The sequence below is a fragment of the Eublepharis macularius genome, chromosome 1 (genome assembly GCF_028583425.1).
Source record: "Eublepharis macularius isolate TG4126 chromosome 1, MPM_Emac_v1.0, whole genome shotgun sequence".
Lineage (NCBI taxonomy): Eukaryota > Metazoa > Chordata > Lepidosauria > Squamata > Eublepharidae > Eublepharis > Eublepharis macularius.
Window position 1 is genome coordinate 250748066 of NC_072790.1, and position 12733 is coordinate 250760798.

Genomic DNA, 12733 nt, shown 5'->3' on the forward strand with positions numbered 1-12733 from the left:
GGCCAAGGCCAGGTGGTCTTTCTACAACCCTCATCAGACCTCTTTCCCCACAGGTACCAGCACACCACCTGCCATCGCTGCCACGCCAGTGTCTGCCATCCCAGCCACCCTCAGCGTCAACGGGTACAGCCCAGTTCCCACTCAGAGCACGGGGCAGCCTGCTTCTGAGGCCATCTACACGAACGGAGTCCACCCCTATCCAGGTATCTTTGTTGCCCAAGGGCACTTCTCTGACCCTTGCCCAAGTCTCTCTCTTCACATCCCTCTTTGCTTGGACTTCCTTTCCAACCAACCAATGTCACCCACATCTTCTGAATGACACAATTCATTGATACAATCAGGGCTTTTTTTCTGGGAAAAGAGGTGGTGGGACTCAGTGGGTTGCCAGCACAGGGGGCAACTCCTGGCGGGAGGTGGTGCCCCTGGTACCACATGCGCGCGGGCAAAGTGCACGCATGCTCCCAGGACCGCACAATGACATCACTTTGGGTCAGCTGGAACAAGGGGCGGATTTTAAAGTTTAAATCGCCCTCCACGAAAATGGTCACATGGCCAGCGGCCCCGCCCCCTGATCTCCAGACAGAGGGGAGTTGTACAGATTATAACATGAGAACATGGCGTAGCTATGGCTTGAGAACTGACTAGCAAACTGACACTCTGACAGGAGTTTAGATTGCCCTCTGCGCCACTGGATGATACAGAAGGCAATCTAAACTCCCCTCTGTCTGGAGATCAGGAGGCGGGGCCATCGGCCATGTGACCATTTTCAAGAGGTGCCGGAACTCCGTTCCACCACGTTCCAGCTGAAAAAAAGCCCGGGATACAATTCATAGTCCCATATTGCTAGATCCGGCTCCGAATTTCTGTCTCCATGAGCATCCCTGTGGAAAACTTTGTTCCCCATTCTTAATTCGTCCTTCCTTCTGGTCTTCCAAGTGGTGGGATGGAGCTGGAAGGGGGTGATCTTGAAGTATAGGATTAAAACCTCCTCCTTTTAGGAACTGGGCCTTTAAAATGGACATTTCAAACTGCCCTGTTCCATTGAACGTAAATGTAGGGTTGGGAAATTCCTGGAGATTTGGGGGGGGGGGTGGAGCCTAGAGAGGCGTGGTTTAGAGAGGGGAGGGGCCTCAGTAGCGTATAATGTCGTAGAGCCATCCTCCAAAGCAGCCATTTTCTCCAGGCAAACTGACCTCTGTCACCTGGAGATCAGGTGTAATTCCGGGAGATCTCCAGCCACCACCTGGAGGCTGGCAATCCTACGTAAATGAATTGTGGGGAGGGGCCACGGCTCAGGTAGTAGGTGATGTGAAAGACCTCAGCTTGAAATCTTGGATTGACACTGCTAGTTTGAGTAGACAATACTGACGTTTATGGACTGATGGTCTAACTCGGCACCTGACGAAGAGAGCTGTGGTCCTCGAAAGCTTATGCTACAATGAAGTTGGTTCGTCTTAAAGGTGCTCCTGGACTTTTCACTATTTTGCAACTACAGACTAACATGGCTAACGCCTCCGGATCTATAACTCGGAATAAGGCAGTTTTATGTGTTTAATTAAGAGCAGCCACGTGGTCGCCATCCTTCATTTGTGACTGCAAAAATAAGAACACTGGGGTATATATTTTAATCTCATAGTAAATGCAAATACTCTGCAGCTGATAAGAATTCCCCGGTGGATCGGACTAAAGGTTATGCGGTCCTCATCCTATTTCCCACAGTAGCTGCGTAGATGCCTTCAGGAAGTCTGCAAGTAGGGAAGGAAAGCAATAGTCCCTCCAAAGGGCAATCCGCCATGACTGCCCTTTGGCAAGATAGACTGCATCTGAATATGGAGGCTCCATTTTAGCCCTTGTGGCTAACAACCATTGATAAACCTCTCTTCGTCTGTGAATCTGGCTAATAACCCTTTGAATAATAGATAGCAAAGGTCCCCTATGTCAAATTAAACCATAAATAACCTCAAGAAAATATTTTTAAAATTCAAAGTGCGTTGAGTGCAAACATTACATACAACGATTCAAAGTTAATTATAGTACATAGCATTTCACAAATCCACAGACGCATGCGTTCCATCAATTCCGTCTGAAAAAATTAACACAACCTTTATATCCCTAAGAACAATGACCAACTCCTCCTGAATCATCAGCCGTAATTAGCTGTAAACATATAGGAACTGAAGTGCAGAACTGCAGGGTCCTCAAGGAGAGCATTTGGGGTTGCCAACCTCCAGGTGGGACCCAGAGATCTCTCAGATTTATAACTGATCTCCAGACCATTGAGATCAGGTCCCCTGGAGAAAATGGCTGCTTCTGGAGGGTGGACTTTGTGGCATTATATCTCACTGAGGCCCCTTCCTTCCCCAAACCCTGCCCTCTCCAGGCTCCACACCCAAATCTTCAGGAATTTCCAAACCAAGAGTTGGCAAACCTAATAGAGCAGTCAGTCTTCTCCTAGAAAGCTTTCCCAAGACTACAGATATTGATTCTGTGCTATGGGGAATCAGAGGGCGGTGTAGGGCGGGTTCTACATCATACTCTTAATTCATGCAGGCAGCTAGCCCAACAGGTCTGGCCCGTCACGTGCATGAACGGAGCGTACTGTAAAACCTGCCCCGGAATCGTTTGGCAGGCAAAACCAAGGGGGCCTTTATATCTGAAACCCACAGGTAGACACTAATAGTTTAAATAAAATTAAAATTTTATTTTGCATTGTCACCTTTTAGGGCAAGGTGGTAGAATGAAAAATTCTACTCCATAAATTCTAATCTGCGCCCTTGACTTCCCGCTGAAAAGGCGCCGTTGTTAGTCCAAGGAAAGCTTGTCTTTTTTCTTTAATAATGGCATGGAGAGCCTGGTTTCAGTTTGCAAACCCAGGCAGGGGTGACAGGGCTGAACCCCCTCCTCCCCTCCTGGATCGGAGTCAGAGGCTTGTGCAGCTGTAATTCAGCTTAGAAAGAAGGCTGCATCTCCGGACACTCAGAGTAAGGTGAACTTTGCTGAACCTGAACTGCTCAGTAATGGACCGTCTGCATTGCAAGACCTGAGCTGCTCCACCTCCACTGGCCTCTGTCCAAAGGAGTTTGAGGCGGGCAACTGGTCGTGTGAAACAAGATGCCGGAGGATTTGATGACATCTGGGTTTATGGATTAAGAATCATGAACAATAGAAAAAAGAGGGCTCTTATGTTTAACATAGAATAAGTGAGACTTTGAAAATGATGTATATTTGTTGAGGAGAAAATCGGAACTCAATTCGTAGTTTAGTTTTAGGTTTTTTTTCTTTTTCTTGTTTGTTCTTTTATAGCCGTTTTCACACTGCTTACCTTCCCTTGGAACGACCTGGAACATCGTGCAAAAACCACAGAAGATCGCATTTTCTCGTGTGAGATTTGCACAATGTCACGCAAATCTCGTGCGAGAAAACACGATCTTCCGCGTTTTTTGCACGATGATCCGGGTCGTTCCGAGGGAAGGTAAGCAGTGTGAAAATGGCCTATGTTTATATGTACTGTTAGTGTGTGTAGTTTTTTTTAAAAAAAATGTGTTTATTTTTGATGTTTATTGTTTATAGCTTTTATGTTACTGTTTATAGCTTAAATAAAGAAAAATGCTTCTCAGGAAAAGTTAATAAGTTTTGCTGCTGTTGACCTAAGTTAGATTGTATGAAATGTAACAATACTGTGAACAAAACCCAATAGATAATTCTACATGCATGCATTCCCTCTCATGTATTCCCAGTTTGGTGTAGTGGTTAAGAGCGTGGGACTCTAATCTGGAGAACTGGGTTCGATTTCCCACTCCTCCGCTTGAAGCCAGCTGGGTGACCTTGGGTCAGTCACAGCTCTCTCAGAGCGCTCTCAAACCCACCCACCTCACAGGGTGTTTGTACTTTGTAAACCGCTCTGAGTGGGCGTTAAGTTGTCCTGAAGGGCAGTATATAAATCGAACGTTGTCATGTTGTTGGTGGTGAATGACGTGTGACACTTCTTGTCTGTGTTTCTGCTTCCCTCCCGCATGCCACAGCACAGAGCCCAGCGGCCCCCGTGGATCCGTTGCAGCAGGCCTATGCCGGAATGCAGCACTACACAGGTACGAGGGGGGTGTGAAAGCGAGGCCCCAGGACGTCTCTGCAGCGGAAGGCGGCTGGCCTGACATCCCCTCTCCCTTCAATCAATTTTCCTGTGTGGTGTCAACCTGGGGGGTGGCTGTCTTTGTACCAGCCCAGGCTTCGTACCTAGGGCTACATCACTGGCAGTGCAATCCTAAGCAGAAATACTCCAGTCCAAGCCTATTGAAATCAATGGGCTTAGACTGGAGTCACTCCGCTTAGGATTGCAATGTGGCTGTTCGTTTTCTGCCCCAAACACAAGGGGCTTGGTGTTTACTACTGTGGTTTGGCCTTCTCCCTATGGCTGAGGTGATGTCACAGGCCTACACCTCACACCACCTTGGGGACCCTATTTGCGTGGAAAGGCATTGTCTAAAGGTTTTTAATAAGTAAGTAAATACTCTTCTGCTGAGGCCCAATTTCCTAGGCAAGGCCAGGGGCCGGGTGTTCTCATTTCTGGTGTGAGCGTTGTTGCCCCATTGCCTGGGTAATACCTGAGGCTTGGTTGCCTTTCTTGTGCGTAGGCAAAGCAGAGGCGCAGCCTGGGTGACGCCACGGTCTGTTGTTATTGGTCACTGTCTTCCCTAGACTACCCTGTTGCCTGGGCAACACCAGAGGCCTGTCGTTTGCCATCCCTTAGGCCCCGTTGCCCGGACGATGCCAGCCTGCTCGTCAGCCCATTGCATAGGCCTCATTTTCTGGTGGCAGCCTCTCTTTTGCCTAGTCCTCGTTGTATGACCAATGCAAACAAGGAGCCCGCCCTTTACTCTCTCCCGCTTCCTTCCGCAGCCGCCTACCCCGCTGCCTATGGACTGGTGAGCCCAGCCTTCCCTCAACAGCCAGCCACCATCATCACCCAGCAGCCGCCCCCACAGCAGCAGCAGCAGCGGGAAGGTAGGTTGACCGGGACTGTGCCTCAAAGGGAGGAGTCCTTTTTTGCCCTGGCTCTTTTCAGCCTGCCCAAAAGTCCTTGCTATTAGGCAAGGGTGTGGAGCAAAGGGTAATGGTGGGGAACTTTGCATTTCAAAAATACCGCCCGCCCCCAACTTAGGTGGGGGCAGAGTCGCAGCACCAGAACCTGGCGGGTCATTGGATGGGATCTTGTGGGTTGTAAATGGAGCCAGTTCAGGGGCTGGACCATATTTTCAAATCAGTAGTTCTGATTGAGCTGAGGCAGAGGCAAAGGGCTCTCAAAGCCCTCCTTCTGTGGAGGAGGGAGGTAGTTGTGAATTTCCTGCATTGTGCAGGGGGTTGAACTAGATGACCCTAGAGGTCCCTTCCAACCCTATGATTCTATGATTCTCCCAGTCAGCAGCTGAAGAGGCTTTGGCACTGGTCCTGTGGAGTGAGAAGGTTGAGGAGCCCTTTGCCCATGTCTCTCCTTGAAAAAAAGAGGCTGAGGTTTCGTAATTGTGCATGCCGTGTGGGGAGGTCCTTGGAATTGGGGGCTGTGCCGAGGGTCCGCAGAGGTATGCATGAAGGAGAGGGCTCTGCCAAGGCCTCTTTGAGGAAGCTCAAGAGCCCTTTGCCGGCATTTAGTGTGGTGACTGTGCAAGCCCAACAAATAATCTTGTTGGCAACTTAAAGCCTACCCACTCCCTCTTGTGCAGTCTCTCAGAGCTGGCAAGGAAGCTTCAGGGACCCCAGCCTGTGGCTGCTCCTCAGTGTGGCTGAATGGAGATGGTTTGTAACATGATCCTCGGAGGCTGCGAGTTCTAATGAAGCTGTCAGTTGATAAGTCACTGGGTGGGCTCCTTGCAGATATCTCAAGGGAGTTTGAGAGGATCTTCGCCGGCTGCGAGCCAAGCACAATTCATTCTCTCCTAGCAGCAGCGAGATAGTTCAGGGGCATCTAAATAGGCTCCAGAGGGTTGCTGGTTCAAATCCCGCCTCCTTTTGGTGCCTTGGGCGCATACCTCTGTTCACATGTTCTGAATCAACAAACCTTCCCCTGTGTTGCAGGGGCAGAAATTAGCAGCAGGAATCAGTGGTCACGGGGTTAGCTAACAAGGGACTAAGGGAGACCGTCTTACAGCTGCTTCCCCAGCGTCCTCCTCTCCTGGGTTCTGGGAGGGGCCGTGGCTCAGTGGCACAGCATCAGTTTGGTATGCAGAAGGACCCAGGTTCAATTCTTGGCATCGCCAGTGAAAAAGGACAAGTAAAAAAATAATGTGAAAGACCTCTACCTGAGAACCCGAAGAGCCTCTGCCAGTCTGAACAGACGAGACTGACCTCCTGCCTTTCTCTTTCTTCCTGGCCTGGCAATCCCGAGTTTCGGCCCCTGCGAGATCTAGAAACTAGCAGCAGCCAGTTGTCAGGCAAACAGCTCTGAGTTCGAGTCAGCGATGATTTTAACTCCCTTTTCTCCCCTTCTGCCCTAGAGGTCACTTAGAATGAAAGCACCTAGGTAGAAATCCAGCGGATGGTGCAGGTTGTAGACTCTTAATACAGCCCACAGTTGTGAGTTCAAATCCCTGTTTTCTTTTTCTTTTTTTTAATTTTTTTTAATTAAAGCAAAAATAAGGTGCAGAAAAGAAGGGGACAAAAAGGGGACAAGCAAAGCAGATATGAAAAACTGTGTACTACAAGGATGATTAAAATAGCAGGTATCGAAGTCATGACCTTTATGGTAACTAAAATAGCAATTAAATATTTTACCAAAATAAACAACAGGCAAAATTCAACCCTATTTCTACTCATTATTTTAGTAATAATAAAAAAAGAAAAAAGAACAATTAACACTAACACTGCTTATCGCTTAATGTAACTGATTATCATAACCTTTAAGAGCCTTAAGATAAAGTACTATTAAGAATTCTAAGCTACTTCTGCTCCCAAGTCCCTGTTTTCTGCCTTGTGAAACTAATTGAAATATCTTCCTGGAAGGGAATCCTGTTGGCTGAGCTAGTCGGTCGAAGTGACCGACTGTTGCTCTAAGTTCAGCGCCCTCCCCCCGACCCGTTCGATCAGTGCTTTTTATCATTGGAAGATCACTTTGAATGTGAACCCCCACTGGAATATGCGCAGAGGCCTTGTTTCAGACTAGCAGCAGAAGGGGCTAAGCTGAAAAACCCAGCAGCTGCGAGTTCCGATCCTTTAACATTGTACTTGTCCTGGAAATGCTTTGAAGAACTAAAGCGTCTGAAACTGCTTTTGGCAGGTGGGTGTAGCTCAGGGAAGCAGCTGGTAAGCCAACGAAGGGGGACCTCCAGCCCAACAAGTGAGTGAGTTCAGCTCCTGCCGAGGTGGCCTGGAGCAGGAACCAGCTCAATTGCACCTGTGACATTGAAAGCCCCCCACTAAAAAAGCACCATTCCTGAGTCTAAACTTAAATGAGGGCACCATGGGCTTGTACTGCCACCCTGAAACCAGAGGCACAGGACCAATGGATGAGTTGGGCCAGACTGGCTCTACAGGTGGCAACAACCAACTGTCAGAAGAGACAGCCTCACCCCACGATGATGGAAGCTGATGCTGAATAGCCACAGAGTTTCTGGTGATTCCTAGACAGGTGTGACATCACTTCCAGGCGTTGCAGGAAGCGATCTAAAGCTGTCACCTGCTGCCACCCCTATCAGTTGCCAGCCTCAGTAGAAAGTACAAATGGCTTCCTTTCTCCTACTTTCACGTGCAGATTTTCTTTCCAGTCCCAGCTACCCCTTGAAAGGGGAACAATTCTTCATGCTCCGTGTTGTCTGGCAGATCTTTTGGGCAACTACTTTTGACAGTGTTTTCAGAGACAAGCCCACTGGCTGTGGGGACAGGTCATCTCGTGCCATCTGCTGTCAGGCCTGGTGGGGGGCTCCAAAACTGGTGGCAGCCAGTCCCCTTGTTCCCTTGTCCCAGACCCACAAGCTTGTGTTCAGGTCTGGAGGTGTTTGGCTTTGCAGTAGAAATGGTGGAACCATCCATGCCAGAGCTGCCTTAACCATTTATAACGGCCCCTTTGGAAAGAAAAGTCTTCCCCGATGCCAGGAGTTGCGTGCTCAAACCCTCTTCAGGCTGTACTTCCATTTTATTTTGGAAATTGGAGCCTCTCGCAGTGATCTTCCAGGAGAGCTCTTTAAAGAAGCCCCCAGAGGGAAGGGAGGCACTTTGCTGAATTAAACTGTTGCGTGTTCCAATCCTCCTAATTTCTGGCTTTCGTCTTGGCCAGGACTGCTGTGAATTTCGCAGCCTCCAGAAAAACAGGGCTGGTTGCATTTTATCTTGGAAAGCTGGGCAGCCCCTGATCTACAAGCTGAGATTGCCTTCTAAGTCTCATTTGGTGGCTTCGGCTCCATTCTTGTTCGGGCAAGGCCACCTTGCTTGGAGACTCTAGAATGTCCTCGAGAGTGATGCTCTCAGCTGCTACTGGTGGGGGACAACTGGGCCCCTGATTGTAGGTGACATCAGAAGCTTCAAGCACTCAAGAATGAAGGGGAGAGTGGGTAGGTTGCTACTGGGTTAGGATTAGGGCCAGTGGGCCAGGCCTGCTCCCGGGTCGTGGGGAGCTGCTTCCAGGATGCAGTCCAGTCCCTTGAAGCTGTGTCTCGAAGCATGAAGTCTGTGCGGCACAAAAAACTGGTCTCGTCTCTCAAGTGACTCAAGACTCTTGTTTTATTTATAACAGTGTTAAGCTGCCCAAATGCCCTGACCTGAATAGCCCAGATCTTGGAAGCTAAGCAGGGTCGGCCTTGGTTAGTAATTGGAGGAGAGACCTCCAAGGAAGACCAGGGTTGCAGAGGCGGGCAACGGCCAACCACCTCTGCTAGTCCCTTGCCATGAAAACTCCACCAGGGGTCACCATAAGTCAGCTATGACTTGAGGGCACTCTCCACCACCCAGCTGCCTAAATACTCAGTGGCAGCTGGTCTTGGGTTCAAGGGTGATCTCCGCCTATTAGCTTCTGCTGCCTCCTTCATTATGGTAGGCTTGGCCTGTCCTGTGGCTTTCCCAATGGTCTGCTTTAATGAGTCTACCTTCCAGAGACCCAGCTGTGGCTTTCCACTTCCCCAAGGAGACAGACTACCTGCTATGTGCCTGTGGCCTGGTCATTCCCTTCCTAAATGCAGCACAAGTTCATCGGAGCAGACTGGGGAAAGGGGCAGGAACAATGGAGGGACTCAAGGAAGAGGCCAGAGCTGGAATTCCCAGACTGGCAACTGCCTTTGTGCATCTTTTCCCCGCGATCTCCTGCCCTGCCCTCCATTCCCCATGGCTTCTATAGCCAGGATGGCATCAGAGGCCATTCCAGAAAAAAGCCATGTGTGAGCCACTCCTTCCAGGAGGAGATTGCTCCTCAGAGGGTTTGTTAATTTCATCTTCGCTTCCGGGAAGGCTCTGTCAATTTCACCTCTCCAGTCTAAAACTGTGTGGAAGGGGAACCAGAGGGCAGCAAGGAATGGAAATGGGCTGGAGCTGCGGTCCAGAGCCAGGCACGGACCTGGAGAGGTTATAATGAGCTGAAGTTTCCCTTCTGGCATTTCACAGCCCCTTCACACAGCTTCAGGATATAGCAAAGCCTTTGCCCTGCTGCCGGCTCTGTCTTTTTAAACTACCCTTCCCGGCTAACATTGCACGTGTTCTTCACATGTCAGATGTCTCGGGTAAAGAGACTCTAAGAGAGAAGAGTCCACTGGCTGCATTTCCTGAGGATCTGAATCCCCAGTAGCCGTGCTTCCTCATGGTGATCCTGTCCTCAGTGCCACTGGTGTGCTTGCTGGAGCACCTTGGCTTCGCTGTGCATCCGGCAAGCTGGACAGGCCATGCACAGAGCTACCCCCGGCAAGTTCGGGGCAGACGGGAACTTGAGCGACCCACAAGGTCAGGGTTTGAGCAGAGCTGCTGTCTCATTTTGCCCTAAGCAAGACATCTAAAGAACTTTTAAAAAAAATGTTATTTTTTCCAGCACAACCCCCCCCCACACCATCTAAATCACATACACAACAAACAATATTACATGAAAGAGTAAAGAAAGGAGCTTATAATAAAAGAGAAAAGGATTCGACATAAAAGGGAAAAGGAGAGAGAGAAAAACAAGGGGAAAAAAGAGAGAGAAAACAGACTGTTCCTGGAGGACTTTTCAAATTTATCTCGCACGATATGAAACAGAGCGAGGAAATCTTTAATGGCAGATGGGAGTTTTTTCCTGAAACATTTCTGTATATACTACGAATCTAATCTCTTTCCCATCACTTGAGGAAGGGACCAGGTAGATGTTGGTACTGGGTACGGTTCTGATTAGTATATGAAATGAAGTCTTGCCAGACTGTCGGACCAGACCGAAAGGCATTTCCTGGTGCTGAAACATCCGAAGCACTTCGAGGGGAGCGGAAAGAGTCTCGGCAACATTTCAGCTCTGCAGTTCTTAGCATGTTCCTGATTGGTGATTCTCTCTCTCTCTCTCTCTCTCTCTCTCTCTCCCCCCTTCCCTTCTGTCCCCCCCCCTTCTTTCCTGGCCCTCATCCTGCCACCCCCCTGCCCTCTCCCAGGCCCCGAGGGCTGCAACATATTCATCTACCACCTGCCGCAAGAGTTTACGGATTCCGAGATCCTCCAGATGTTCCTCCCCTTTGGGAATGTCATCTCTGCCAAAGTCTTCGTGGACCGGGCTACCAATCAGAGCAAATGTTTCGGTATGAATGGCCTGTGGGGAGGAGAGGGCGGAGCGGACTCCCTGCTGCAACTGGGGTGCAGGGCCGGCTCAACCATTAGGCAAAAGTAGGTAGTCGCCTAGGGCGCTGGATTTTGAGGGGCAGCAGAAAGGCGAGAGGAGCTTCCTCTGTTGGCTCAAAGGAAAGGTTGGTGTCCACTGGATTCTAGAAGCTCCACATCCGTTGTCTGTAGTCTTTTATAGCTCCCACTAATGGAACATGGAGGGCTTTTGAAGAGCTTATCTATTTTACATTTGTTTTGAATGCCCAGTAAGGCAAACTTTCATTCTAGACTTCTCTCTCTCTTAGAATCTCTTTACACAATACTTTTTACGCGTGTTCTTCATGTGTCGGGAGATGCAATGTTAGCCAGGAAGCGTAGTTTTCTAAATGACAGAGCCGGCAGAGATCACTGACAGATTCTCTCACAGCCCTTCGCTGGCTTTGGCGTCTCCCATTCTGGAACCTTTGCCCTGCCGAGGCTTAGGTAATTCAAAGTTTGAAGCAGTGAGGGCGGCAGGGTAAAAGATCTAGAAGGGGAGACAGTCCAGCATGTCAGAGGCAGCAGAGGGCTGCAAGAGAATCTGTCTCCTCCAGAGCGATCTCCGCCAGTTCTATCTTACAAAACTACGCAAGAGTAATGTATGCACAAAAATGGAAAACTCCAGCATTGGCTACAATGGAGGAATGGTGGATAAAAGTTTTGGAATTTGCATCACTGATTAGAGAAAAGACATTATCTACATTTTTGGTTGAATAGAAACCGTTTATAGACTTTTTACATGAAATAGATAACAATGATTTGATGATATCTGGATTTATGGATTAAGAATTACAAACAATAGAAAAAAGAGGGCTCTTATGTTTAACATAAAATAAGTGAGACTTTGAAAATATATATTTGTCGTGGAGAAAATCAGAACTCAACCTGTAGTTTAGTTTTTTTCCTCTAAGCTGTATGTTCTTTTTATTACTATTAGTTGCTTTTCCTGTTTGTTTTTTCATGTTTATATGTACTTAGTTTGGGGTTTTTTTTTTAAATTGTTGTGTTTTTTCTTATCTTTTGTGTTTACAGTTTGTTTAAATAAATAAATTTGCAACAGGAAAAAAAAAAACATGTCCCGGATAGCACTGCATTTCCCAACACTTGATGGTGTCTTGTGTAGAGGGACTCTCAGTGGAATAGGGGCAGGGGGATACCAAAGTCATTGTTTGTCTAGAGTGCCAAAAACCTTTGGGCCGGCCCTGTGGGAATGAGCTTGGCAAGAGATCCCCCTCCCACTGCAAGCGCCCTGAAAGGAGGCCTAGAAACAGGGCAATCTAGCAAGAGCTGTGCTGCTTGCAATGAGAATGAGCAGAGAGAGAGTACCACCGGATCACACGTTGTGTTGATTTGAGGCGAGGGGGGTGCCCCATACCAAGTTTCCAGAACCAGTCTGCGCGCTGAAGAATTACGCCATGACCACCCTTCACTGGCCCTCTCTGTGTCAGGTTTGGTCTCAGCGGGCGCTCCCCACCCCTGTCTCTTTCCTCTCCCCTCAGGCTTTGTGAGTTTTGACAATCCTGCCAGCGCTCAGGCCGCCATCCAGGCCATGAACGGCTTCCAGATTGGGATGAAGCGCCTCAAGGTCCAGCTGAAGCGGCCCAAAGACGCCAACCGGCCCTACTGAGCTGCCACCCATCAGGTGAGTACGTTGGCGGCTACGGCATCCGGGTTCGAGCCTCTACGAGCAGAGGGAGATGCCAGAGCACCACGGCTCCTAGGGGATGGCGGGTATCTCCTCCCTCCCTGGGGCGCTGTGCCACATCTGGACCAATCTCCCCTTTCTTCTCCAAGCTGGGGATCAAGAAGCCACACCGTTAGCACACCTTCTTGCAGTCCCCCTTCAACTCTTCCTTTTTCCAAGGAGAAGCCGTTTCCCCCACAGCCCAGGGACTGTCTACAAGTGACGGGGGACCCTACAAGCACCAGGCCCAGTGATTTCGAGCGC

At 49.1% G+C, this 12733-nt stretch overlaps 1 protein-coding gene across 35 annotated transcripts in view; it reads left to right on the plus strand.

Moving 5' to 3' along the window:
- Window positions 1–12412, plus strand: part of CELF3 (CUGBP Elav-like family member 3) — an 82217-nt gene extending 69805 nt beyond the window's left edge. For 8 of the 35 annotated variants that reach the window (XM_054976018.1, XM_054976067.1, XM_054976027.1 and 5 more), the window contains exons 8-13: window positions 54–203; window positions 4023–4088; window positions 4120–4122; window positions 4897–5001; window positions 10581–10663; window positions 12284–12412. In XM_054976018.1, coding sequence (XP_054831993.1) covers window positions 54–203; window positions 4023–4088; window positions 4120–4122; window positions 4897–5001; window positions 10581–10663; window positions 12284–12412 — 536 coding nt within the window. Of the gene's footprint in view, window positions 1–53; window positions 204–4022; window positions 4089–4119; window positions 4123–4896; window positions 5002–10580; window positions 10725–12283 lie in introns of all 35 variants that reach the window. The other 27 variants (XM_054976002.1, XM_054976036.1, XM_054976011.1 and 24 more) reach the window with 7 other exon arrangements.
- The last annotated feature ends 321 nt before the right edge of the window (window positions 12413–12733 follow it).